The sequence below is a fragment of the Filobasidium floriforme genome (assembly GCF_021052385.1).
Source record: "Filobasidium floriforme strain CBS 6241 chromosome Unknown HD553scaffold_3, whole genome shotgun sequence".
Taxonomy (NCBI): Eukaryota; Fungi; Basidiomycota; class Tremellomycetes; order Filobasidiales; family Filobasidiaceae; genus Filobasidium; species Filobasidium floriforme.
This window is the reverse complement of record NW_025763624.1, coordinates 1,193,038-1,219,118: the sequence shown is the minus strand read 5'-3', so window position 1 is coordinate 1,219,118 and position 26,081 is coordinate 1,193,038. Positions and strand designations below refer to the sequence as shown.

The window sequence follows — 26,081 nt, the reverse complement described above, 5'->3', positions numbered from 1 at the left end:
TCTAGTTGACACCTGCCGAGCCTTTGAAGGCTATCAAAGCATTTGGCGGTCCGAATCGATCTCTACCCCCGGCTCAGCTATGGTTCTCGGCGGACCTTGAGCCCCAAATTGGGCGTGTCTGATGCGCCTGTGCTATGAAGAAGCGCGTAAGTTAGTTGCATTTCGACTGCAGGCTCGTCCGAAGCCGGGTAAGGAAAGTTCGTTTACTACATAACAACTTTGCTTTGCGTAGCTCATCTAATTAATCGTTGCATTCTTGCGTGTATTTCGGTACAATCTAACCCGTTTCTATAATTCTACGAAAACAAGGAACAAACCCTCTTCAAGCCTTCAACCATTCGCCCAACTCCGCTATCTTCGCAAGCTCTATACCAGACCATACCCGAGCTCAGACGACCTCGGCAGTGGGCAACCTTTTACCCAACCCGCTCTTTTCATAAATCGAGTCGATCGTCTCCATCTGTTGGATGCTATCCTCGGGCGTGACCCAGTGATGAGGCTTGTTCCCCCTGATCTTGTTGCAAAAGGCTTCGAGTTGGTATCTACGAGGATGCACGGATAACGGTATCAGAGAGCGAGTGAGTGCACAAGCGATATGGGATGAGTAAACGATAATACACGGATTCTGATCTTGTCTTCCGGAAGCTCACCGGTAAGTACTCCAAGGCTGAGCAGTCTTGGGTTCAGAAGGGAAATTATAGTGCTTCTCATAAGTCGTCTTCTTGGTCCGTTTGTCGTAGATCTGGATGTAATGGTACAGGTGGGGCATCATGAAGCTGGTACACGAACAGAGAGGTAGGATTAGCGTTGACGCACTACAGTTTCCTGGTTTGCTTCAGCGATACAACGAAAACTGGCGAAGCGATAGATGGGCTTGAAGGGGGGGGGGGGGACTCAGGACTCACTTGTAAAAGTATACCACGGCGTTCTCCAACTCGATCTCGATGGCCGGTAATTCCCAAACCCTGGGGACGACCCAGGCTAAATTAGGCTGGTCCAAGTCGGCATAGATCGTACTATCGATCACGTGCCCCCGAGTGCTCTGGATGGAGAGGGAAGCTTCCATAGCCGCGTCCACTCGAGGGTCTTTGGACCAGGGACGGGCTGTGGCGGAGGTTATGGTTATACCGTCTGGGGTGGGTTGGGTGAAGAAGCGGGTGGAGGAGATCGTGTATGTCTGCGATCGAGGCGGGTGGAGTTCAAAGAAGTGGAGATGGTCAAACTAAGCGATAGACCGGAATGACAGTCCGAGGGAAAGACCCACCTCGTCCATCAAAGCGCCTCCGCCAAGCAAGTACTTCCAACGGATATCACTCCCCGGGATCGAATTCTTCGGAGTGACCATCCTCGCCCTAGTTCTCGTCACCCTCCCATACTTCCCACCCTCTACCAGATCCTTGACAGCGTGAGCGGCGGGGTGGAACCTCCAGTGGAAAGCTTCCAGCGCGACAAGGGAGGTCTCCGAAGCCACTTGGAAGATCTGACGAGCTTCTTGGGAGTTGGAACAGAGGGGCTTTTCGATGAGGACGTGTTTGCCTGCTCGCATGGATTTGATGGCCCATTCTGCGGTTGTACGTGAGGGTTAAATTAGATCAGTTCAGCTTGGGAAGAAGGGAAGATACTCGACGGAGTAATGGGAGTGAAGAGAGCTTCCTCGAGGATTCTTACTCACCGCCGTGCAGCCCGTTGGGGAGCGAAATGTAAACAGCCTCGACCTCGGGATCCGCCAACAAGGCCTCGTAACTCCCATAACTCTTAGGGATCCCATACTTTTTCGCCGTACTCTTAGCCGTCTCTGCATCACGAGAGGCGATCGCGACGACCTCTGCACCGGCGTAAGAAGCGGCTGGGTTGAAGAGCGCGGCAGAGTTGATCATCGCCGTAGAGAGCACGCCGATTTTTACTGCGACGGGGGTCTTGGAGACTTTTTTGGCGGAGAGACCTTCGTACCAGTATTGGTGGAGGAAAGTGAGGGCTTGACATACCTACGGCATGGCGTATTGTTAGCTAGCGATATGTAACGAGCGATAGTCTCGGACGCTTACCATCGCCATGATTGCGGATTTGTGTTGTGGGTAGGGCGGTGCGACGGGTCGAATTGTGAGTTGCAGAAACGGCTCAACCAGAACGTTGAGAACCCAAGGGGTTTGATAGTCTTCCCTTCAAGTATATCTATATGTATCGGATGAGCGGATGACGATCCCATCATCATGCATCATGTCATCCATGTCATCCATCCATCCATGTCAGCAGCAACTTCACCCTCTCGACGTCACATACTGGAATCATCGAGGGAGGATGACGCAATCACCGAGGGCGACGCACGCGGAAGCAAAAACCAAAAGATGAAACACGGCTCAGATGGCCTTCCAGAAACCGGTTTGCGTGATATTGTGGCATCTATTATTTGATTATATATATCCTCTGACCTAAGCACATCTAATTACCTCGACCTCGCATGACCCTAGAACAACCTGTCAAACACCCGTCCGACCACCGATGTACTCGGTTTCTCTTCAAACTCTTCTTCCGGCCTCAGTCTGCCTGAGAAGAGGTCGGCATCGGCGCTCCTGACGTATTTGGTCTTCTTGATGATCTTGTAACCGATATACGGCGCGATGTAGAGGAAGAGACCTATGGAGTCGAGAGATGACATCAGCGCCGGTTCCTCCGAGGGAAACACTGCTAGACTCACTGATATAGTTGGCGAAGAAATCCGAGGTACTCCAGTTCCCGTTGAGGAACACGGAAAACCCGCTAAAGAGGATGATGACCGAACAGAAGAACGAGGAAAAGTATTGGACCCAGGGTGAGAGTGGGGCTCGGAAGGGAATCGTATCTCTCGAGATCCCTTGTTTCTTGAACGCTTGGCTCATTCTGGCGGCCGCGTAGGCGATGGTGGCTGTAATTCAATGCAAGGTTTGGAGTCAGTTTTGCCTCGACTGGGTCAGTCTTGAGGTAGTGCTATCTTACCCCATGCGTTCAGTGCGGCCAGTGCAGTCAAGTTCTGCAACCATCCGAATGCCGCAGCAGCTCCACCACTTCCAGCACCTATCAGACCGACCCGCACAACAATCAACACGCCACCCAATGTCATCCTTCAAACACGACCATACCCGAACTCACTGAGGAAGGACAACAACGAGACCAGCCAGACGGCAAGAACACAGGTCCAAGGGACACCCTGTTTACTAATCCAAGTGAAGAATTTGGGCGCGTGGCCCTGGAGAGCGAGACCGTACAGCGTTCTGGAGGAGGTGAAGACGTAGGTGTTTCCCGCTGACCAGGCGGAGGTTAGAATGACGGCGTTGATGATGTGGGGCAAGACCTTGATACTGCGGAATAAATGCTTGTCAGCTCGCAGTTGCGAATGTATGGCGTGGCGGTGAGTCTGGAGACTCACCCGGCTTTTTCGATGGCGATCACCCAGGGGGAGGAGGCGGCGTTGTCGCTCCCTCCCAAAAGACGAGGTTCGTTGAAAGGTACACTAGGAAAAGGAAGGCGGAGCGATCAGATCAGCACTTCGTCACCTGTAACGCATAGAATCTAAGCTGGACTCACATCATACCGATGATGAGCACTCCCAAGACGTCTGCATGCGGAGACCTTTCACTTGTTAGCAGCCGTAACATGTTATCGACGACGTAAAACGAAGACGAGGGAACCCACAAAAGATGATGATCCTGTACATGACACGCTTGGCAGCCCGAGGGATCTGCTTGGAAGGGTTGGAAGCTTCACCGGCGGCGAGGATGACCGTCTCGGTACCGGTGTACGAGTAGGCGGCGCTGATGAATGCGCTGCGTGAGGTGATAACAAGAATCGAATCAGCGATTGTGAAAGAGAAGAGGCGGGTTAAGCAAGGACCCTAGGACGTACCTGAAGAAAGCGAGGAACCTGGCTTTGGCTCCGCCTCCGACACCGGGGAGTTCTCTCATCGCACCTGGGTTCTGCCAGTATCGGAACCCGATCCTATCCCCGCTCGGAGCGCCACCGAGGTCGATGACGAGTCCTAGGATGATCAACCTGTTCACCACATTTGCCAAAAACGACTTTCAGCACAATATCTCTCGACTCGAGTTCATTGGTAGTTGGAGGATCAGGATCGGGCTGACTTACCCGACGAGCGTGATGACCTTGAGACTGGCGGTGATGACCTCGGATTCACCGTAAAACTTGACTCCGAGCATGTTGAGCACCAAGAATGGGATACAGAGGATGGCGATCCAGATGGCGGCGTTCAGGTCGGACCAGTAGGAGATGATGATCGCACATGCGCTCAGTTCGCTAGCTACGGATAGGGCGTACCCGACGGCGTCTTTGTATTGTTATAACCGATGAGACGAGGAATGAAGCGCAAGGTCAGCACCAGCTACAGAGCGACGATGATGGTGATCCTCGCACGTACAGTTCCATCCGAGTGCGAAACCGAGCGCCGGGTCGATGAACCTCGCGGCGAAATGAGGGAAACCTCCTGCAGTGGGTATCACCGCTGCCATCTCTGCCGCACCCTGAAGCACTCCCCACATGATAGCTCCCATGATGGTAAACGCGAGGAACAGACCCAAGGGGCCGGCCACGGAGAGACCTTTTCCCACGCCGACGAACAGGCCCACGCCGATCCCACCTCCCAGACCGATAAAGGCGATATGGCGGGACTTGAGGTGACGGCGCATGACGGGCGCATGGTCCGAGTCGGTCGTTGCTGATGGGTAGACGATGTCGCCATCGTAAGGGACCTTTTTCTCGACGTCCTGGTCGATGTCGGCGTCCGACTGGTAACTACGAGGCGTCTCCATCGTCGAGAGACGTGATATGTGCTCCGAATTTGGGTCGAGAACTGGATTGAACTATCGATGCAACCACCTATACGATGTTGACGGGTATGGCTGTAAATGCTAACGACAAGTTACGATGGAGTGGCCCCGGATGATGATCATGACTTGTAAGAAGGTTGGGGATGCCCCCCCTTTTTGCGCAAGCGATCATTTTTTGATCGGAATATTGGAGTTTTGGCACAAAACGCACAGGGATCATCCAGAAATTTATGGAATGCTCCCGTCTCTCGATCACGCCTTTCCTTGCTGGAGCCGCTGGCCGCTGGCCGCTGATCACGCATCCATCTTTGGCTATTGCCGCGGGGTATTCCATAAAGAGGGGGAAGGGAAAGGGGTAGACGATCACGTGACCGGTCGCTGTTCTTGGTCTCCGGTTGTAAGAATAGGCAGTTACAAGCGGATGTCCCCTCACGTGACCTCGAACGGCTACTTGAGCTCGGGCTCTTCATGTGATGTCAGCTTTTACGCATTCGATCGACAGCGGGTCAACAGATGTCCCGAGCAAGGGACTCCGCCCGTTCTCACTCGAACAAACTCATACACGGGAAGCGTAGCGATGTCGTCCGGTAATGAAAGTGGCGACCTCGAAACGGCCGCCAAACGGAATGAGCGAATGAGAGAATGACAGAACCCAAAAATCACTCCCCGCTTTGAAAGAATACAAATCAGGGATCAGCCACCTCGTAATCCCCCTGCGGAACCCCTCCCCTCCCCAAAAAAAGTCTGTTCTCGTCAAACCCGAACACCCCGAGGGGCGGCGCTCCTATCCATTCAACACCTCAACAGATCGGCGTTCTCCCGTCGGAATACCGTGCTGTAGTTTTGGAGATGACCAATACACATGTTTTAGAACAAGTCCCGTCTCGCGCTTGCGGACGATTGTTGTAACGAGACAACGATGTCACATGGCTAGTGTGCTCGATATTCTCGATCGACCGCTGGCCCCGCCGGGCAACAATCGGCCGCCCCGGGGCAACATTCCCACATGCACAAGATGCTTCATGTTGCATGTACGAGGTGGTATTCGCTCCCATTTTTGTTCGTCATTCAAGCTTACGACGACGCCAGAGAACGACCTCGACCACACACACCTCTCACTGGTCCGTGCGCTAGAAGGTAGAAGTTCGAGAGTGCGCCGCACTTCCCTTTGCGATGCGTGCGCCGCCAGAGAGGAATGACATCGTTGATTGCCGGGGCGGGACGGACGGACCGAACAAGGTGGACGACTATATAAGCCAGGGTTGATCAACAAACATTCTCCAAAGTTTCCGCTGGCAATTCTTTTCCGTTAACGCAAGACACCTCTCTACGAAATATCATTCGCAAAGATGCGCAAGACCACAGCTATCCTCGCCGCCGCCTGTATGGGTTCGGCCCTAGCCGCTCCTAGCAACAACAAGCGCTACCTTCGTGATCCTGCGCAGACGGTGACGGGCAATGAACTCGCTTATGAAATCCCTGCTCCCGTTTCGTCCGGGGGCAAGGCTTGGTCGGACGCTCATGCTCGAGCCAAGGGACTCGTCGACCAGATGTCGGTCGAGGAGAAGGTGAGCCGTCGTGTTCTGGTCCGGTATTTCGTCGGAAGTCCTCGTTATTGATGAAACGCTGGGTGTAGGTTGGGATCGTTACCGGACAACCCGGTGTTTGTGCTGGACAGACCAAGGCTGTCGAGCGACTCGGTATCCCTTCTCTCTGCTTGCAAGGTGGGTTTCAGCAGCGTCGCAGAGTTCAGTCATAAAACCATCGGGACTAACTTGTGTATCCGGCTTCGCTTGCAGATGGACCCGCTGGTGTCAGGCCGGCTGATGGGCACACTCAATTCCCCGCTGGAGTAACCATCGCCGCCACTTGGGACCGAGAACTTATTTACAACCGTTCGCGTACCATGGGACAAGAGTTCTATGACCTGGGTTAGTCGCTCAAGATGAAATGTTTTTCGCCTCGTCCCACCTCGCTAACCTGAACCATGCTGCGCGTTTCAGGTGTCAATGTCGCCCTCACTCCCGTTACTGGTGGACCTATCGGTGCCAACCCCGTGATGGGCCGAAACTTTGAAGGATGGTGGGCCGATCCTTACGGTACGGGTATCGCCAGTTACCTCAGCGTCAAGGGTATTCAGGATGCAGGGGTTGTCGCTACCGCCAAGTAAGCACATTGGTCGTGTGGCGTTATTCGTTGCCACAACAGCACAGTGTCGTCCTGACGTTTCAAACTCTTTGACTTTTGGCGCCTTAATCCAGGCACTTCCTCGGTTACGAACAGGAGACGTCGCGAAACATCTACTTGGTCCCCAACCCGGATAGCCCCGCTTCTCTTTCGAACCAATTGCCCGTCTCATCGAACATTGACGATCGAACCACTCATGAAGTCTACATGTGGGGCTTTGCCGAGGCCGTCCGAGCGGGTGTCGGTTCCGTCATGTGTGCTTACAACCGGTGGGTTTGAGCTCTTTCCTTCGTTTAAAATGGATTTATGCTGACGCACGACCTGCTCTGCTAGAGTCAACGGCACCCACGCATGCCACAACTCGGTCATCCAGAACGGTCACCTCAAGGGCGAGCTTAACTTCCAGGGCAACATCATGAGCGACTGGGGTGGCACTTGGGACTCGCAAGCCGCTGCTCTCGGAGGTCTCGACCTGGAGATGCCCGGATTGAACTTTGGAGGAGCTTTGGGAACATTCTACGACACCTCCCTTGAAGCCTTGGTCAACAACGGAACCGTCAGCCAGGAACGTCTCGAGGACATGGCCGTCCGAGTCTTGACCCCGTACTTTGCCCTCGGACAAGCCGAGACGGCCCTGCCTTCGGTCAACGTCATCCCTTGGAACTTCCCTACCGCCAATCTAACCGCTGCCAACCCTTACCGACTGGTTCAGAAGCCCTCGACCCGCAAGCTCATCAAGCAGATCGCTGAAGACGGTACCGTCTTGCTCAAGAACAACGGCGCCCTGCCTCTCAAGGCTCCTGCTCGTATCTCGATCATCGGTTCCAAGGCCGGACCTGGTATGCGCGGCGACCGAAACTGTGGCGCTACCGGAAGGCTATGCGAAGGACCTTCGCTCGGAGGCGGATCAGGCTGGGCCCAAGCCCTGAACTACATCGATCCCTTGATGTCCATCAGGCAGAGGGCTTTGGACGACTCGTCCGCAGTCGATTGGGTACTCAACGACACCGATTTGACTGCCGCTCAGTACTCTGCCGTCCAGGCCGATGTCGCTTTGGTCTTTGTGTCTGCTTGGGCCACCGAGGAGGCCGACCGAGATCCGTCTCTGACCTACACTTACCGAAGCGCTGTCGGCCGAAACGGAGTCTACGACGGCGAGGCTCTGATCCAGGCCGTTGCCGCCAGCAACCCAAACACGATCGTGAGTAGCATATGCGACGCTATCATCGTTTGATATGCGCTTACGTGAAACGCGCGCTGCAGGTCGTTGCCTATATGCCTGGTGCCACCATCCTCGACGCTTGGATTGACCACCCCAACATCACCGCCGTCGTCTCTCCCCTGCAACCTGGAGAGCAAGCCGGTCCCGCCTTGGTCTCGGTCTTGTACGGAGACGTTTCGCCCAGCGGAAAGCTCCCCTTCACCATCGCCAAGAACATTGGCGATTACCCTCCCGACACCTTGACCAACACCACCGACATCAACCCGCAGAACGACTTTACCGAGGGTGTCAACTTTGACTACCGATGGTTCGATGTCAACAACATTACTCCTCGATACGGTGCGTCTGGGTCGTCCTTCACGAGGTCGAAGTCTCCCTTTCTGACGTTTGTTTCTTCCTATAGAATTCGGTTACGGTCTCAGCTACTCCAACTTTACCTACAACAACCTCGCCAAGGACGCCACTTTCCACGCCGATGTCGAGGCCATTCAGACCACCAACGAGAAGTTCAAGGGTCAGAACCAGGGCGAATCGTTGTACGACACCCTCCTTACCGTCTCGGTCGACGTCAAGAACGTCGGTGACGTCGTCGCTTGTGAAGTCGCACAGCTTGTGAGCATGGTCGGCTTTTTCGAAATCGAGCTTCAGTCCTGACGCGATGCGCTTTTACAGTACGTTCAATACCCCGACGGTGTCGACCAGCCTCCCAAGCAGTTGCGAGGATTTGACAAGGCCAAGAGGCTCGGACACGGGGAGACCAAGACCTTGTCTTTCCCGTGAGTATTCGAGCAGGGGCGGTGGTCTATAACGTGTTGGCTGTGCTGACATTCCGCTCTACCTCGCTTCGTTAGCATTCGACGAAAGGACGTTGCTATGTGGAACGTCGTCGAGCAGATCTGGGAGGTCCCTCAGGGTCAATTCACCTTCCACGTCGGAAGCAGCTCGAGGCAATTGCCCCTTGTGAGTAAAAGCGCCAGGTCGACATTGAGTGAATGCGCTAACCAACGCCTTGATTCCAGACCACCACTCACTCGTTTTAAGCGGAACAAGATGAGGCGGGTTGATTAACAAAACAAAGCTAGGCGCGACCATCGCTGCAAACGCAATACCTGTCATAATATCTAATTGATCATGTCAAAAGAATAATGCATGCTATACATTTGCGATTCTGTTTCGAGTCTACATGAATGACTTGACGACATGCAGCGGCGGTCCTCCTTATATCCATTTACAAATGCGCGACAAGAAGTCGGCGACGTTCACCTAACTGAGGGGCAAGCAATCAACCAGCGACGGTTTCAATTCCGAAACGTTGTTGACACCCAGCAATCGCATGCCGGTGGCCATTTCCTCTTTAAGAACTGAGCGGGACGAAACAGTGCTTAGATGGGGATGTAACTGGTTGCTCGTGCTCTATCGAACTCACTCTCGACCACCTTGACGACTCCATCCGGACCATAAGCGGACTGAGCGTACAGGAACGGCCGACCGATCCCGACAGCCTTGGCCCCAAGACATAGCGCTTTCAGTACATCGGTGCCCCGCCTGATCCCGCCATCAACATAGATCTCCATCTTGTCGCACAGGTCTGGTCGTTCGCGGCGAATCTCTTGCAGTACCTCGATGGGTGCTCGTGCGCTGCGATGCAGTCTCAGTTTAGCAAACTTTTGAGGCAGCACGGGTGATTCGTGCATATGCTCACCCATCCAATTGTCGCCCCTGTTGACGAAAGATATGCAATCGCCCAAGATCAATGATAGAACGGCGCGACCTGATCGATGTCCTGACTTACGCCGTGATTGGAAAGCACTATTCCCTTGCAACCATGCTCCAACGCAAGCACAGCGTCCTGCCAACGCGATATCAAGTTTGGGTACTTCGACAATCAAAAAGCGCACGTCTGCCTACCTCTACGCAGCTGATTCCTTTGATCACGATAGGTTTCCCTACGGCGATCTTTTGTATCCAAGCGACGTCTTCCCAGCTGAGATCGGGGTCGACGTATGCGAACTGGGCAGCGCTAGTGGATGCCGATCCGGATTCTCGTTTGGCGTCCTTGGGAGGCTGCAATCCAGGTAACATTACCATCCCCCATTAGCCCCATCATCGAGAGAAGCAGCGAGTGGCTTTGTACTTACCGGATCTCGAGCAATCTTTTCCTTCATGTCTCGTTCACGTTTACCTCCCTATCCATCACCCTCTTCTCAGCGCGCATCTCGTCGAGAAAGAGCGAAGAGCTCAACTCACCACAGGCGCATCGACCGTGAGCCAGATGGACTGCATACCCAGATCCAACGCTTTTCTGAGCGTCTTTTCCGCTCGTGCCCTGACAGCATTGGACAAATTGATCCCAACAAAATAGCATTACACCGTCAACGCTTTGATTCGGGTTACCAGTTCATTTGAAAACTGACCTGTCGGCGGCGACGTAATACTGCCACATGAGCGTCTGATCAGGAGCTCTCGCCTCGGCGAGTTCTTCCAGCGAACATGAAGCGTTGGAGGAGATGACCTGGACGATACCCGTCTCGGCCCTGATAGATACGACCCCAATCGATCTCGAAATCGCATAAGCCCCCCTCGCCGTGAGAAAACGCACCCTCTGCAGGCCTGAGAGACTCACGCTCCTTTGGTCAAATTGACCTCCCCATCCGGATGCCCCAATTTCGCCAAAGCCGCCGGGGCGATAAAGAACGGTACAGTGCTCTTGACACCCAAGATCTCGGTGGAGGTGTCGACTTCTTTGACCTTGCGCAGGACTCGAGGTCTGAATCGGATCCTGCGGTAGGCGTTGTTGTTCTCGTGCAGCGCTGCGATGTGCGAAAAGGGATGTGGGGGTGAGCGTGGGATCGATTGACTGGCCTCTGGTGAGGATGAGGACGAGGAAAAGGAAAACTGAAGGGGGCCCTTACTCCATTCGTCATCGCTACCACTCTCATAATAAGCTAAAGCTGCGGGCGACAAGATCGTCCTAGCCAATTTCTGTTCCCCACGTTGCAATACCATCCCATTCTATCAGCTTCCCCTTCCATTCAACAGGATCCCACCTCCAGCTTCTCCGAGAAAAAGAAGGCGAAATGAAAAGGTACCGACCTCGAAATCGTCCAAGTTGACCATCCCATCCACGCCCATCATATTGTCCCTCGCTTCTTGTAGTTTCTTCTCGGCCTCGGATTGTTCGGGAGCTAGGGAATTGGCCTCTATCTCGTTTCAAGTCGAGTCGTTTGGTGTCGTTTGTTGTCGTCAGATGTCAACAAGATACGGATGTTATGTAGGGATGTTTCATGGTGAGATGATCGACTCGAGAACAGAAAAGGAACAGGTAAGGACGTGGAGCTCACCGCTAGGATCGATAATGCCGACTTTGAACTTGGGATCCAGATTGTCCTCGATCGTGCCTGTCCCCGAAAACAAACGACCGATACATATTCATATGAGCTCTTGACTGCTCATCGGACGACCTCGATAGCTGGAGGTCTTACCGGGCGGATGTAACGGCTTGTATACACTCGTCGCGTTCCTCCCAGTATTCTGAGCCAAGACCTTGCTCCCACCCGGATGAGCCCCCGATTGGATGAACTCTGTGACGTCCCATACGACCCCGTCGATAGCCACCCAGTACCCGGCAGCTTCGGTATCGTGGTTAGAAAGCTCTGCCGAGGAGATCACACGAAGGCCCTCGGTTGCAGTGGCGTGAGGGAATGATTTGGGTTCGTCGGGGTGGTGGGTCTTGTCGTACGGGTCGTCATATTTGCTTTCAGAACCTTTTGAGCGTTTGGTGACCTCGGCGTCCGAGTGAACAAGTGATCGGGATAAGAATAGCGTGGAGAGGGTTAGGAAGGTGATCGCTCCGTATTGCCATCTTTTGTCGTTGGATCCTGATCCTGATCGCAGCGTCGAAGATGGGGGAGAAGACGAGGCGAATCGTCGACACGCCTGCCCGTTGGCTCTCAGCACGCCCGACTGCCGTCTCAACGCAGCTCGCAATGGTGTTCGAATGTTCATGTTGACGAGTCGAGTATGAACTTTGTCCAGTCAGTTGGCCCCGAGTAGCTGAGTAGCTGGGTGGGTTGCATCGATGTGATCCTTGACCAAGATGTAAAATAGGGGTCATCGCAATTGGTTGTCGATTGGTTCGTCACATCATTCCACCGAGAGACCCGGCTCCTCGCTCCCGGCCGGACCAGCGGAAGCAATTACGGTATCATTAGCTTCCGAAACCACTGTTTGAAGATCGAATATGCGGTCTGGCGATCTGGCGCTGACGGTGTCGTAGGAGAGTAGATCCTTTGCTGCAGCTATACCTGTATATGCTAATTCACATGCATCCTCGAGAGATCCTGCGGTCTCGCATGGCATGATGACATTTCGATCAGAACCGGGGAACTGGGAGCCGGCTTCGCGATCGTAAACACAAATGAAACGAAGCTGACGTTTTCCGTACGATACGATCCAGGGAAAAGAGCCCGCTCCGGTCCGATCCTACCCTCAAGATCTCCAGATTGAGTTCGCGATCGACGAGCCACGAACGGCAGTCTCGATCCGAAATTCAGCTCGAAGAGGGAATGAACCGCAGTTAGATCTTGCTCCGTACATACAAAGAAGCTAGCATTCGGGTTTGCATGGCAGGAGCTTCGAGATGAATGGATGGGTCCGGGTCGTATTGATAGCGAGCCGCACATTCGATATCAATCTCGGTCTGTCAAGAAGAGGGTCGTCTTCAGACCTCGCTTCGTCTGCTACGAAAGCGGGAGCGGACTATGCCAATCCCGAACCATCACCTTTGCGGTAGCACGTTCGTAGAATAGATGATCCAGATAACATGTGCACTAGTATCTCGTGCTCGTGATAATCACAGTCGTTCGATTTCATTTCTCCATAATTCCTCATGACCGATTTCTGTCTTTTACATTTTCATTGTATCACGTCATGATCGTATCCTTCTCAAAAACACCGCCTCGTCGACTGTCATTCTAGATGCAGAATCTAGTGTTGACCGGCATCGTTCTTGGCTCCCTCGGCGGCCTTGTTGGCGCCCTGTTGTGTTCGTATTCAGTCGAATCGAGTCGAGTCGAGTCAAGTTGGGGTGAGATGGGATGGAGTGGCGGATTGAAACCAAGTCGGGAAATGACGGGCGGGAGTTGTATCGAAGTCGAAGGAAGTGCGAGTAAGTGCGATTCGGAGGATTGCGAGGGGTAGAGGTGAAGGATCGGGAGAGGTAGAGACAGATGTCAGAGGGAAGGGTAGAGGAAGGAGAAAATACAGTGTGAATGCGTTAGCGATCGTCGTCGTTATTCATCGATTCGGGATCGGTCTTCAGTGACGACGCCGGCGGATGACGAAGATAGAGGCTAGGACGACCAAGTTTGTCCTCTCGAGAGGAAGGCATTCTTGCATATACTTGGAGTACCGAGAGTGGAAGTCTTTCTACTTTTCGCTACCCCCTCCTCTCGTACCGGTATCATCCCCCTCCCCCTCTTCCTCTCGGTCGTCCGTTCAAAACCCACAACTCCCTGTGGTTCGAAAGCGGAAAACTCACCTCGATAGCGGCGTCCGAGATCCCGGAGTTCTCCTTCTTCTGCTCGGTAGACTGTCCTTCCTGCTTCTTCTCCTCGCCTGCAGATTACGTACATGCAAAACACAGTCGGGGCGGTGAGCATCACATCAAAAACATGCACATCACGCCAGACCAGGCCACATCACGTGTGAAGAGAATAAGGGTGGTCCCTGGGGGCAGGGGAAGGGTAAACACAACACGACGCGACGACGAGACGTACTCATAGGGTCCTTCTTCTCGTGGTCCGGGGTGGTCTGAGTTCCAGACTTGAGCTGTTCGGGGTTTCCAGACATGGTTGATTGAGGTTCAGAGGTGATCTGTTTGTGTGTGGTGGCAAGTGTGATTGTTTTGTATGGATGTGAAAGAGAGGTATCGAGGTCGAGGAATGTGAGTTGTTGCAAGATGAATGGTTCTTTAATTCGACAAGGTATGTCGACGTGGGGAGGTGAATTGGCTGAAGAGAAGCGAAATGGCGTGACGTCACCGGATTCCCTTTCCTTCGGCTCGGTGAGACGGTCGGCGGAAACGCGGCACAAAGGAGAGAGCCCCCGAGCCGATGTCGCACCGCGGATCGAGCGAGATCCTACAGGGTACAGGTTTCAACGTCAGCAAGGACTCGACCTGAAACGAGATTCGGTCGTGGAAAAGTCTGACCGTCAAGGTCGAAACAGCTGCGCATGAATATCAACGGCGACCTACATTTGACAGCCTCACTCCCGCCAGTCGATTCTCGATCCAGCTGGCTCTTTCTTCGTCGCCGAATCGAAGCGACTGCTCAATTGCCAAACGTCTGCTCCTTGTTTGAGCGGCGCGCAGGCAGTCAGTCTCGTCGCAGTCGTACAAACATATTTTTCGTAAGAAGCGTCTCGGGGTTGGTGACTGTCGTTCAGTTGACCTTTGGAGCAAGTCATACCCATACTATCTCATCGCTCGCAATTGTAGAGTTGAGCATTAGAGTAACCGAACGGGGGCCTGTCGTTCGGTCGGCGTCCTCGATACATCGCTTCATAATAATGCAGCGTCGGTGACCGACAAGAGAATCCTGCTTCTCAAGAATAGATTTAGCGAGAAACTCTTAAATACTGGGACGATCCAACAGGCAAGCAACGACTTTGCGCTTTCATTGCTTCGGTCAACGACTTGTTCAACAGGTATCAAAAACGACAATCCCTGCAACGCTGGATTTTACTGAGGACGTCTCTCTATGCTCAGATCAGATGGCAAGCGTTGACCAATTATCGCAACTCGTGCTCGATCGCCTCCCTCCCTATCCAGGTTCCGTCCTCTTCAATCACTTTCTAGATCCCCGCAGTCGCAGTATACTGAACGGTTAAAATCATGGTCAATAATCGATTTAGATAGAAATACTAGAAGAGTACGAGACAAGACAAGCCCCTGATTTCACTACATGATCAAGCAGATCGGCTCGACCTCTTCCGGCTTGGGTTGGCCGGGTGGTGGAGGAGGTTCTTGCATGGACACGGGGGTTACAAGGCCGCCAGGAATCTTGGTCCCTATATTGTCAAGTTGGTGTGATAATTGATGATGGTCAATCAGTTGAAGCAAGTCGAGTCAAGAGAGGGGAATGGACCTTGCACTTACCGGGTGGAAGCCAGGTTGGGAAGTCTAACACGGAAGACATGGTGAAGACCGCGCCGCCAGGGAGGATTGTTCCTGTAGGTAGGCTACATATATGAGGGCGCAACAAGGCATCCGTCTGGTCAATTCGGGTTGGTTGGCTTCGGTCGATGTCTTGCTTACAATACTCCTTCCGTTCTAGGGTAGTAAAGTCTCAAGGGCATTAGTCAGGCTACCGTACCATAACGGACTGAGATGGGGATTGGCTTACATGGTGTGGTACGCATTGTACTTGATCCCATATCTATTCATTCCAGGACAAATTCAGTTTTTTCGTTAGAATCATGTCCATGGCCTGATGAATGACGATAGAGCCACTTTACCCTTCAGGTATCAATGATTCGTCCTGTGATGCCTCGACTGCCACGGCAAACGGATGAGGCGCTTCCCCAGCTCCTTGACCGGGAGTCTTTAGTTTCTGGTCATACGTCTTTGCAGCAGAGGAAGACATTGTCACGATGGTCTGGTGTAGGATTGTTACGTGCACTACTGTATGTTTGGAGCAGGAGGAGCTGATGATGCGTTAAATACGACTGTGGTGTGGTTTATACTGAATTACTGATTGTATCTGGGGTGAAACGTGAACCGTACGTAAAGGAGCCTGGTGTAAAAGGAAGAAAGAGATGTTTCAGGCTCTCCAGCGTCTCCCAAAGGACGCGGATTCTATATACGTCTTGTGGCAGTGACGGTATACACAATAGACTGCTGTCCATCTTCGACAGGCGGTGTCAGTACGAAGCGGCACCAGGGCTTGAGCTCATGACATCGATTAATAGCTTGCTGTTCGATATGGAGACTTGCTTCATAAGAAAATCTGTCCTGTCCGATCTCGATTCTACAGCAAACAAACCTGTCCTACGAGCTCGTTGGGGTCTCGAGCGATGTCCACGCATAGGGTGCAGGTAGAGGCGCACGATATCGCTCGGCGGCGAAAGCGAGAAGTCGATACAAGACATCGACCCGAAATGAAAGCAGTGGAATAAGCAACGTTTGTCCTGCGCCCGACCGATACACACGAGCTGGAGCACAGAGCTTCCACTCGCCGGCCGAGGCAAGCTGGGCTCGATCGCGATCGAATCGCCCGTCGACAACATCCCGCCTTTTAGCGCAAGCAAGAATCTCGTCGATTTCTCCCGATTCCTTTTCGACACATACGGTCTTCCTTGGACTCGACAGTGTCAAACACAAAGCAGCCCAAGACCCGATGAGACATGGCTCTCGTCGCGCCAAACCGAATCTTATCAGATAACCCGAAATGAACATCGACACTTGGCACCGCTTCGTGGCTTTTCTCCCGAAACGCGCTTGGCGGACCAGTTTCAATGCGAATCCCCAGCGATGTCAGCGTCTACTGAATACGGGCCAAGAAAGAACTCAATTTCCATATCAGCGCTAGCAAGGGAACATGTTCGAGTCCCACTCGGTTTCAGCCGAAACCTCCACCGGATTCCATGCAAGGTCCCGCCTCAAACGTCGGAAAAGTCGGGTCGAGGACGGGTCGTTCGGGAAATGGGGGCGATATGCAGCTAACTCAGAAAGTATATAACGGTCGACGAAAAGGCTACATCTTACCACATCTCTGGCCTTTTTCCCATTCTTCATCCTCAAACAGCTCTCGATCTTCACCTTCGTCCCCTACAAAAGCACCTCGACCCGATCGCCATGTTCGTCTCTGCCGCTCTCCTCATCGCCGCCTTGCCTTTGGCTTTCGCTCAAGTAGAGCAAGAGCCTATTCGTGAGTACCGTCTCGTTTGACCCTGTCCACCATACTTTATTGACGTTGCCCTTCTTGAACAGTCTCCTTCAGCTACCCTATCGCTCGAGGTAACGCTGGAGAGGTCTCGAACATTGCCCCTTGCGCCGGATTCGCGCAGGGCGGTCGACTTGAGTATCCGTTGAGTGAGTGGACATCCTGCAATACCATCAAGATCGAGGACTCGGCTCATCCTCGTCTTGATATGTAGCCGGTGGCGATGTTTCGATCACCGCCATCAAGGACGCCAAGTTGCTCAACTTTGCCTATTCGACCAACGCCGATCCTCAATCGGTCGACGACTTTACCCGGATCGGTGGCGATTTCGAGGTCCAGCATCGGGGTACTACCTGTCTCTCTTTCCCCGACATGGCCGCTGCCGGTTTGACCGCCGGTCAGAACGTCACCCTTCAAATGAGGTGGGAAGCTGGGCCTCGAAACTATGTCGGATACGCTTGTGCCGACGTTACGCTGGTCGAGACCCCCGCCGACGTCTCACCCATCAACTACACCTGTACCACGACCTACCTCTCTACCCAGACCCGAGGCAACGCCAACCCCGAGCTCACCAAACTTCGGGAGGCTGCTGCTTCCGAGTCTGCCGTCGAGAGCGCCAAAGCCATGGCCGATGCCATCTGGAGGTACGGCCCCGGTGGAGTCTCTGCGCCTGCCGCTGGTGGAATCGGCGCTGGAGTTACCCTCGCCGTCGTCGCTCTGGTTCTCATCGCTGGATGGGCTACCGGAGCCGTCGCTTTCGGCAAAAGGCACGCTCAGGCTTTGAAGCAGTCGCACCAGCACCCTATTCAGGAGACCAAGTCGATCTCTTCGTCCGTTTGAGCGGCAAAGTATCGGGGTAAAACTCCTTCATTCCTCCGTGGGCATGATCATTATAAACCGCGATTGGCACGCCTGATCGTTTCCTCTCCCTCATAAATCTCGAGTAGTCTCACAGTAGTATAGTTGAATCCCTGTTTCACCTTTCCGCGCTCCTCTCTCTTTTTGGCTTTATGAACATCAATGTCATTTCTTTCCGCCCGCTCAGAGCGAGTTCGTTCGAGCTTGTCGTCTGTACCGGTTCTAGTATGGGTGCCGACTAGGAAAAGCAGTCCGTCCAACTTGCGAATCGAGTCATAGCCACGCCCAACTCGTCCGATCTGCAAGTCACCGCATCGAAAGAGCCGCTCGACCATGATCCCGTCCACACCTCCTTCAAGCCATATGGGATGAGCAGTGGCAAAGGCAACTTTACATCATACATGTCAATCGTAAAAATCTCATCGAATATCAGGCAACCAGGCCGTATAAGTACGAAAGACCGTCTCGCTCGCGGATTCACCCGAGTTGACGGTACTATTACATAGTCGGTAAATGCCGAGGGGGAACGGGGACAGTGTATATCAAGTGAGGAGGGGAAAAGGGACATGCCGAAGAGGGATGCAGAAAAGTGAAACTAGACAGGCTCGAGTCATGGAGAAAACGTTCGTGCTGGCACGGAAAACGAGACCCAAAGCATTCATCGACCCGCTCAGGCGCTGTGGGCGTACTATATGGGGCGTAGAGAATCGAACATCAGTACTGTTTAGAGCCAAACGCAGGTCTTGTAGAGCGCCAACTCACCCAAGCTCCGAGAGGAGTGATGGCACCACCAGCGTCCATGAGACGGTTGGCCTCCTGAACACCTTGCATCTGGAAAAGTCGACCACGTGGGCTCATGTCAGTCATCACACCCGTCAAACACTTCGCGTCACCTCCACTCACGTTCTTCATCGCACCAAACGGACTGTACCTCTCGACCCAACTCTGCTCGTTGAACCAGGAAGCCATCTCGTAGTGGAAGTTCATCGTCTCGTCCCAAGAACACTGGGCGCCACCGTTAAAGTTTTGACAGGCGTACTCGGTGATCCAGATGGGCTTCTGGACGGCATCGTGGTAGTTGGTGACGTATTGCTTGAAGTGGTCGGTCTACCAGGTTGCACAAGAAAATCATCGTCGTCGTCGTCAGCTTTTCCAATACGTATCGAATCTTGTACGTAAAAGAGGCCGTCGATACTCACGCTAACGTCGTAGTAGTGCAAGGGCACAAAGTCGGTCTCGGCCCAACACTCGGGACAGACCTCTTTGAACTTCAAGACCCATTCCAACCCGCTCGGCGCGCTGGTCGTAGCGGCCATCCCGATCAAGTACCCCTGGGCCTTCAACGGGCTCATGTACTGTTTCCAGAACTGGACGGCTCCCTCGGGGGAGATGTTGGACTGACCCGGGTCGTTGGGCTCGTTGAAGAAGAGGACGTGTTTGGTCGTCTCGGGCCAGTTGGCTTGGGCTTCGTAAAAGGCGGGGACGGCGTCCTTGGCACCCCACATCATGGGCACGTATTCGATACCGAGGTCGGAGCTGCGAGACAACGATCCCGCCCAGTCAGTCACCCCCTTACTGAGAAAGAAACCCGACACCGCCTTCTTCTACTCACGCCTTCTTGCATCCCTGGTAATGCCAATCATACATGAAACTGACGGTACTTCCGATAAAGTTTCCGACATAGTCGACCGCACCGGGTTCAGACTACAACGAGCAACAAATCCACACTACCATCAGCTTTCCAAGTTCCTACCTCCTTTCCCCTGTCGGTGTCAAACGATCCTCCAACCCCCCAAACGCTCAGACTCACCCAATCGCCGTTAGGCCAACACAACCCGACCTTGCTTCCCGCGTTCAACCACCCTCCAGATCCAGCAGCTCCAGTAGTAGGAGCAGCGGCCGTGGCGGAAGGTTGAACCCAGACCGAGGAGGAGGCTGCGGTGGGCTCGACCCAGGTGGACGAAGCCCAGGTCTCTTGAGCTTGAGTGGACTCGGCAGCAGCAGAGGTCCAGGCGTCGGTAGTCGCAGCAGCGGTCTCTTGAACCGGGGTCGAAGCGGCGGCGGTAGCAGCGTCGGTAACACTGGCAGTAGCACTGGCACTGGCGACTTCGGTGACAGAAGCGGTCGCACTGGCACTGGCACTAGCCAAACTGCTAACTCCACCCCCTTGTTGCCTGATCCGACAAGTCTTCCCTCCGCTCCCAGGAGCCCTCTTCTTGACCCGCCTCTTGGCGTCGGCCTTGACGGCCCTGACTTCCGAGTCGGACCTGTTCTGAAGACCGGTCTTTTGGAGTCGACGGGCGAGGTGGTTGTGGGAGTTGTGGGATCGGGCGGGGTGAGAGAGCGAGGCGGCTTCGGCGCTCGGGATAGACTATGGATTGTCGTCGTTCATCGTTCGTCGTGCGTCGTTCGTTATAGTGTGGTAACAGGTCGGAGGGGTCACAAGGAAGAAAGACGGGGTCGTCCTTTGATCAGCCTCATGCCCACTCGTAACACAACTACGAACGGTCTCTGCGCAGACTCACAGCCATCAACATCGACCCCAAGATAAGGGGAGAAGCGGCGAGGTATTGCAAGAGTCCGATCATCGTAGAGAGCTTGCGTATTCGTTGGTTCGAATGTATTGGTGTATAACTTTGTCGATGTGGGAGAGTGACTCCGAACTAGTTCAAGTAGGAATATCTAAAAAAGCGGTGATGTGTGGTCGTGTGGTAATAACGAGTGTGTTGATCCGTCGAGAAAGAGATGGTCGAGCGGTTGAAAGAGTGTGGGTTGTCTGTTTTTTTCAAAGGTTGGTGCCGGGGGTCGATATGGAATGGGAAGACGAGACGAGGCGAGGTGGGAAGGTGAAGTTGTGATCAGTTTACTGGCGAGATGAACGTATCGGGGTGCGATGGAGGGAATGGTAGAGTATCGAGTATCGAGTGCAAGGGCCGTCGAGTTTCAAGAGACGGATTGAGGATCTGTTGATCTGTTGTTCGAGGTTGAAGTCGAGGCAAAGACGATGATACGTTGTACGTTTGCTGTGCTGTGTATGTGCGTAGATGATTGGACCGATCCGTCGTATCTTCTCGATTTTGATCCTGATCTTGATCGATCAAATTTGAAGTGGAGAGGAAAAGCTCGTCTTGATCACGAAAAGAACGAGCGAATCGAGGTTGAACTATCGTCGAGGTCTTCCTTGCCTTCTCGTCCTGCTTCTTTTTCGAGTTCAATGACCACAACTCGTACACCCATCATCCACCATCCACCTTGTCACTCGTACGATAGACCTCCTTCATCTTCTTACATCTGGACGATCTCCTTGAGATTCCTTTGTCCTTCCCCATCCTCCTTTTCCGCGTTTCGAACCAGACCCAACCAAACCCACACGCTACACACAGCTTTGAGAAAATGAGACTCACCGAGAAAAGAGTCGTCGAGGTCGTAGTGTAGTCCGTATCGCCAGGAGTAGGTTGTAAGTAGATGTGTGTCGTTCGTCGATGGAGAATCAAAAAGGTATAAGTGAAGGTTGATGTGAATTTGATGGATCGATGTTGATTGATTGATGGGGAAAGGAGAATGAGTGCACGGCGCACGGCATGCGTCTCCCTCTTTGTTGTGTTGTTTGTTTGTTTATTGTCCCACCTCGATCCCTCGCGTCGATCGCGTGGGCCGCGTGCATGAACATCGATCAAAACAAATCAAGGGGTCGGGATCCTCTTGGCACACACGGCACAGCAAAGCACACAAACCGCGTTTCATCACAAACGTCCGATACAATACACGATAATACACAAAGACATCACATCGCCACTTCGCTACAAAGCTACAAACCCCAAACCCCCACTCCCTAGCCTCAGGCCCTTACGCCCTCCCATCGTCCCCAACCCCCTCCCCGGCGTTCGCCGCACTGACCTCGACCCAATCTTCCAACCGGTTCAACCCGCCCTTCCCCAAGCCCTTCCACTGGTGTACGGCAATGTCCCCACCGGCGTGTCTTTCCCAGGCGGTGGATATCAGGGAGGGTTCGTTGCCGTTCCAGCTGAGCGAGCGGAGCGAGCAGGAGCGGGCGATAGAGGCGAGTGTTTGGCGAGCGTTTGATGATGGGCGAGCGTTGATGATGACGTCGATAACAAATGATGATGCGAAACACGAGAGAGAGAGAGAGAGAGAGAGAGAGAGAGAGAGAGAGTGGGGGAGGAGGCGTAAATGAAAAAAGAGGCAAGGAGGTGAAAGCACGTAGAGCACAAGTGCCGCAAGCGAGAAACGATAAGAACGAAACGCGTCAGCCCATCCAATCATTCGAACGCGCACCGCGGATTCGATCCCCTCCTGGCACCCCCTTGACCATCGAACCTTCGGCTCTTCGATCTTTTGTTGCATTGCATCTCGCAAACGCAATTGCCCGACCGACGTTGTGAAGGGATGGGACGAGGATGGGATGAAATGAAACGCCAGACCATCGACTCACCTGACGTCCCGTACCGTACAGTTACTCGCTCCTTTCGGATCCGGGTCGTACTCGCTGACCACCTCTTGAGGAGCAGAAGGGTCGTTGTATTCGCCCGTCAGCGGGTTGACGAGCGGTTGAGCTTTGGTCCTGTCCAGTACTGATTGGCGCGGAAAGGGTTGCAATCATTTCATAATCAGCACGAGCGATCTTTTCCTTTCTCTCTCTCTCTTCGTTTTGTTGCGTTTTACGAGGGACACGGCGACTCGCCTTGTACGACCCGCCCGTCCAGATGATAGATCCAGATGACCCCGTTACTCCCACCCGTATAAACGTACTGTCCTCCGGTACTCTCGACAGGGCTAAAGTGACACCTTATCAGGGTCGAGAGGACGTGGTGTCCGCGGTAAGTCATGACGGAGCAGTCGAGCGGGTGGGCTTGGTGTCGCGGTTTACGGTAGTAGCCGCTCCTGCGAGAGGTCGAGGCGTGAATGTCAGCCCAAAGAGCTCAATAGAGCCACGAGAGTAAGGGGAAGGCACTCGCCGGTAATCCCAATCGCTGCCCAACCCGTACGCCGTCTTGGCGTTCGGAGCCGACTCATTGACCTCGTTCCAACTCCTCATCCGGCGGAGGTCCCACAAACGCATCGCCTGGTCTTTCCCGTTCGAGACGACGTACCGGCCGTCGCCCTTGGCATCGACATAGGTCAGACCCTCGGTATGGCCCGCCAACACGCCCGAGGGAACAGAAGATCCAATCGATCGGCGGTCCCTAAAAGGGGTCGCATGGGGGGCGGTCAATCAAAGAGGTCGACGACGAGAAGAGACGAGAAACGGCTTCTTACCAGACTTTGAGGTAACCGTCGTCCGAGGCAGAGACGATAACATTGGTGGAATTCTCGTCGGCAAAACAAACTCCGTTGACTGCGATCGAGGATTAGCACTCGGACCGGTCCATATCGTTCTCACGCGGACGACTTGCCATCAGCGTTATGTGCCCGAATGTTCAGGATCCTGCGTTTGGCTGCAATGTCGTAGACCATGATCTGACCCGATCCGGCCCCGGCGATGATTTCCTTTTGGTCTGCCGAGAACCTGATACTCCAGATCTAAAATCCGGCCGGCTGTCAGCTCGCAATCTCTTCCTACCTCTGACGACGAGAGCGAACACCCACCCCAAATTCTCGCATGTAACGAGCCATCCCGCCACGCTGTCCAGACTCGGAAAAGTCGAGCATCGTGTGTTCGTGCTCGTGTTCGGCCGTGCGCAAGAGATGGACGTAGGGGGTGATAGACGAATAGATCATCCTGGCCACACAAACGTGCCTATCAGTCAAAGCTCGCTTTCTCGACGGATCGCACGTCCGACGACCTACCACTCGTTATCCCTGGACAGGTCGGCATCCGTGACGGTCCACTGTCCGTGTACACCCTGTACCGTCTTGATCTTGCGCAGACTGTGATCGTCCGGCCCGTCGTCGTCGTAGTGCCGGGCATAGATCGACCTACGTTGAGGTCTGGCTGGCAAGGCGTTTCTACCGGCGTTGTTGGCGAGCCTGGAGAGCGGCGCGTCTTGGGTCGAGTAGAGGTGCAGTTTAAAGTCTTGGGTGGCGGTGTAGAAGAACGAGTGATCTACGAATGTCGAGGTTGACATTGTCAGCGGTTTTTATTACTAGCGATACCATACGCGCACGAGAGGGACTTGCCATGCGAATGTTGTCCGATATAGGGCGACGCCGAGTACGAAGCCACGATCGTCCCATTGGTATTCGGCAGACATTTCTGCTCGAGTCGCCATCATATACGCCCCCAGTCAGCCTTCTAGACACACCCCCAACAGGCAAAACCAATCTCCACAGAGGGGAGGCTCACCTTGCTCCACTCTTCCCTCCCGCTCGATCCCCAGACGCCCCTACCGGTCTCTTTCCCGAACCCCATCATCCCCTTGACCCAACCTCCACGTCCGACCACCTTGCTCTTGATCCCCTTGACCCGTCCGTCGTCTTCGACCCCCATGGCCGCGCTGGCCAGGGACGAAGCTGACAACCGCCTGGTCCTGGTGTTGGGCGAGGTGGCGAGCGTGATCGAGGAGGAGGACGACGAGGTGCGACGACGGGTCTGACTTGGGGTTTGAGATGGGCGTTTCGTCCGCGTGGTCGGGCTGCGGGAGAGGTGCGTGGCGATCGTGCTCGTCGGACTCGTACTCAGTGCATGTTCGTTCGGGTCATCCACGTTGTCGTCGTTGTCGTCTTCGGCTTGTTCTTCCATCAAGACGTCCCCGGCGCTCTTAAACCCAGAGCCGGACCTGGTCTTGCTTTCACTCTGCGCGAGGTCTAATGCTAGTCCCGTTCGGACGTCTTCTCCCAGAGGAAAACCTACCCGCCCGAATTCCCCTCCTCGAGCCAACCTCTTTCCAGCGGGTTTGCCCTCGCGTTCGATGTCGAACCAGTCCCACCCTCTTAGACGTCCATTCCTGGCTAGCCCACCTCGTCGGAACCTTCCTCCGCCAAAGACGTTGTACCCTTCATCATCATCATCATCATCTTCATCCTCATCTTCGTCATCTTGGTCTTCGTCCCATTCTTCCCCATCCAGGTCTTCATCATCGTCGTCTTCATCGTCCCCGCCCAACTGCCCAGCTAACCGGGTGATAGCTTCTTCAGGTAACAACCCGCTGGCGAATAGCGCTCGGAAGAAGGCGTGCGGGACGAGGAGGGAGCCGTCTTCCTGAACTTGGGCGGATTGGCGGATGGCGTCTGCCAGAGGGTTGCCGGTGGATTGAGCTTGAGATCGGGGTTGGGATTGGGATTGTGCTGGAGGAATCAGGAAAAGGCAAAGATGATTTGTGATATGAAGTGAATGAGTATGTGGGAAGATTTGATGGTACATATATGTGAGCATCGGGGATCAGACTCACCTGCACTTCCACTTCCGCCCCCTAAGAACCGATAATCAAACGGACCGCGAGACCCACTGGCGCCGGTCAACCTCGTCCCTGTTGCCGTCCCCTCCCCTTCTTCCTCATCCGCCTCTTCTTCATCCTCGTCATCCTCTGCATCGGGGTCGACGTCCATCCCCTCATCCCGCCTGATCCGCCTCATGATCCTCTCAAAGTCGTTCAACTCCTCCCCATTCAACCCGTCTTGATCATCCTCGTCTTCTTCGTTGCTGTTGTCGAGATCAAAGGCGTCCTGCCCATCTTCATCGTCATCGTCCGATCCTCCTGGGATGAAATCGGGATCGAGGTCTTGGTCTTCGTCTGGGGCGTCGTACCATTCGTCGGCGTCCTACGAACCCGTATAAACCAAAAGTCAGGAATCAGATGTGGGTTTGAATATGATAGCAGGCAAGGAGTAAGAAGAGGGGTTGCTTTCACTTGCCATGTCAGACATGATTACCCGAAATCGAAATGGGGCGTGTGTTTCCGAGCCAATCTAGGTTCAGAGGTTAGGTGAGTTTTGGTGGTCCGATCGACGGATCGAGTTCGGTTTTTTTCTGTAGACGGATACCGGCTGGTATGTAGTAGTATATCTGATGAAGATCTCGATGTATACAGTGGTGGTCACTGGTTACTGTATCTATGTGTATCGATCGGGGGGGAGGTGGCGATGTCATCTTGG

At 53.9% G+C, this 26,081-nt stretch overlaps 9 protein-coding genes across 9 annotated transcripts; 3 read left to right on the top strand and 6 right to left on the bottom strand.

The window, feature by feature from the left end:
- Window positions 1-283: 283 nt before the first annotated feature.
- HD553DRAFT_348119 (NAD binding Rossmann fold oxidoreductase) lies at window positions 284-2,054 on the bottom strand (the record flags this gene model as incomplete). The annotated part of the gene is made up of 6 exons (XM_046183350.1): window positions 284-542; window positions 651-776; window positions 906-1,177; window positions 1,265-1,563; window positions 1,673-1,985; window positions 2,046-2,054. 6 exons carry the CDS (start codon window positions 2,052-2,054, stop codon window positions 389-391), a joined length of 1,173 nt encoding a protein of 390 aa, XP_046039402.1. The 3' UTR covers window positions 284-388.
- A 326-nt stretch (window positions 2,055-2,380) lies between these two features.
- HD553DRAFT_280960 (putative amino acid permease) lies at window positions 2,381-5,061 on the bottom strand. Its single transcript, XM_046178117.1, has 10 exons — window positions 4,409-5,061; window positions 4,120-4,318; window positions 3,880-4,026; window positions 3,670-3,800; window positions 3,562-3,592; window positions 3,404-3,487; window positions 3,127-3,335; window positions 2,974-3,051; window positions 2,696-2,902; window positions 2,381-2,634 (listed from the first exon to the last, which is right to left on the bottom strand). Exons 1-10 carry the CDS (start codon window positions 4,797-4,799, stop codon window positions 2,465-2,467), a joined length of 1,647 nt encoding a protein of 548 aa, XP_046039401.1. The 5' UTR covers window positions 4,800-5,061; the 3' UTR covers window positions 2,381-2,464.
- A 995-nt stretch (window positions 5,062-6,056) lies between these two features.
- On the top strand, window positions 6,057-9,379 carry HD553DRAFT_305899 (glycoside hydrolase). The gene is made up of 11 exons (XM_046179202.1): window positions 6,057-6,385; window positions 6,454-6,541; window positions 6,617-6,748; window positions 6,821-6,983; window positions 7,079-7,273; window positions 7,338-8,205; window positions 8,268-8,565; window positions 8,630-8,838; window positions 8,899-9,002; window positions 9,078-9,186; window positions 9,246-9,379. The coding sequence occupies exons 1-11, from the start codon at window positions 6,167-6,169 to the stop codon at window positions 9,264-9,266; spliced, it is 2,406 nt and encodes an 801-aa protein (XP_046039400.1). The 5' UTR covers window positions 6,057-6,166; the 3' UTR covers window positions 9,267-9,379.
- Window positions 9,354-11,898, bottom strand: HD553DRAFT_365589 (L-mandelate dehydrogenase; the record flags this gene model as incomplete). Its single annotated transcript, XM_046184072.1, has 13 exons — window positions 9,354-9,587; window positions 9,653-9,864; window positions 9,929-9,945; window positions 10,019-10,075; window positions 10,135-10,281; window positions 10,365-10,412; window positions 10,474-10,552; window positions 10,641-10,760; window positions 10,850-11,036; window positions 11,139-11,208; window positions 11,320-11,426; window positions 11,568-11,624; window positions 11,709-11,898. Coding segments are annotated over 13 exons (1,389 nt in total), but the record flags the coding sequence as incomplete, so codon positions are not given.
- Window positions 11,899-13,000: 1,102 nt separating this feature from the next.
- On the top strand, window positions 13,001-14,313 carry HD553DRAFT_305896 (uncharacterized protein). Its single transcript, XM_046179201.1, has 3 exons — window positions 13,001-13,263; window positions 13,766-13,842; window positions 14,004-14,313. The coding sequence occupies exons 1-3, from the start codon at window positions 13,204-13,206 to the stop codon at window positions 14,080-14,082; spliced, it is 216 nt and encodes a 71-aa protein (XP_046039398.1). The 5' UTR covers window positions 13,001-13,203; the 3' UTR covers window positions 14,083-14,313.
- An 874-nt stretch (window positions 14,314-15,187) lies between these two features.
- HD553DRAFT_339569 (uncharacterized protein) lies at window positions 15,188-15,872 on the bottom strand (the record flags this gene model as incomplete). The annotated part of the gene is made up of 5 exons (XM_046182455.1): window positions 15,188-15,297; window positions 15,386-15,468; window positions 15,545-15,559; window positions 15,633-15,665; window positions 15,745-15,872. 5 exons carry the CDS (start codon window positions 15,870-15,872, stop codon window positions 15,188-15,190), a joined length of 369 nt encoding a protein of 122 aa, XP_046039397.1.
- Window positions 15,873-17,031: 1,159 nt separating this feature from the next.
- Window positions 17,032-18,129, top strand: HD553DRAFT_348114 (uncharacterized protein). The gene is made up of 3 exons (XM_046183349.1): window positions 17,032-17,156; window positions 17,219-17,320; window positions 17,386-18,129. The coding sequence occupies exons 1-3, from the start codon at window positions 17,084-17,086 to the stop codon at window positions 18,009-18,011; spliced, it is 801 nt and encodes a 266-aa protein (XP_046039396.1). The 5' UTR covers window positions 17,032-17,083; the 3' UTR covers window positions 18,012-18,129.
- A 488-nt stretch (window positions 18,130-18,617) lies between these two features.
- On the bottom strand, window positions 18,618-20,754 carry HD553DRAFT_164753 (glycosyl hydrolase catalytic core-domain-containing protein). Its single transcript, XM_046176850.1, has 7 exons — window positions 20,555-20,754; window positions 19,840-20,400; window positions 19,642-19,733; window positions 19,229-19,565; window positions 18,933-19,136; window positions 18,792-18,860; window positions 18,618-18,717 (listed from the first exon to the last, which is right to left on the bottom strand). The coding sequence occupies exons 1-7, from the start codon at window positions 20,615-20,617 to the stop codon at window positions 18,700-18,702; spliced, it is 1,344 nt and encodes a 447-aa protein (XP_046039395.1). The 5' UTR covers window positions 20,618-20,754; the 3' UTR covers window positions 18,618-18,699.
- Window positions 20,755-21,746: 992 nt separating this feature from the next.
- HD553DRAFT_305888 (WD40-repeat-containing domain protein) lies at window positions 21,747-26,034 on the bottom strand. The gene is made up of 12 exons (XM_046179200.1): window positions 25,842-26,034; window positions 25,379-25,748; window positions 24,334-25,274; window positions 24,168-24,243; window positions 23,838-24,093; window positions 23,637-23,769; window positions 23,444-23,570; window positions 23,307-23,385; window positions 23,006-23,233; window positions 22,732-22,931; window positions 22,483-22,621; window positions 21,747-22,053 (listed from the first exon to the last, which is right to left on the bottom strand). Exons 1-12 carry the CDS (start codon window positions 25,851-25,853, stop codon window positions 21,876-21,878), a joined length of 2,739 nt encoding a protein of 912 aa, XP_046039394.1. The 5' UTR covers window positions 25,854-26,034; the 3' UTR covers window positions 21,747-21,875.
- Between the last annotated feature and the right edge of the window lie 47 nt (window positions 26,035-26,081).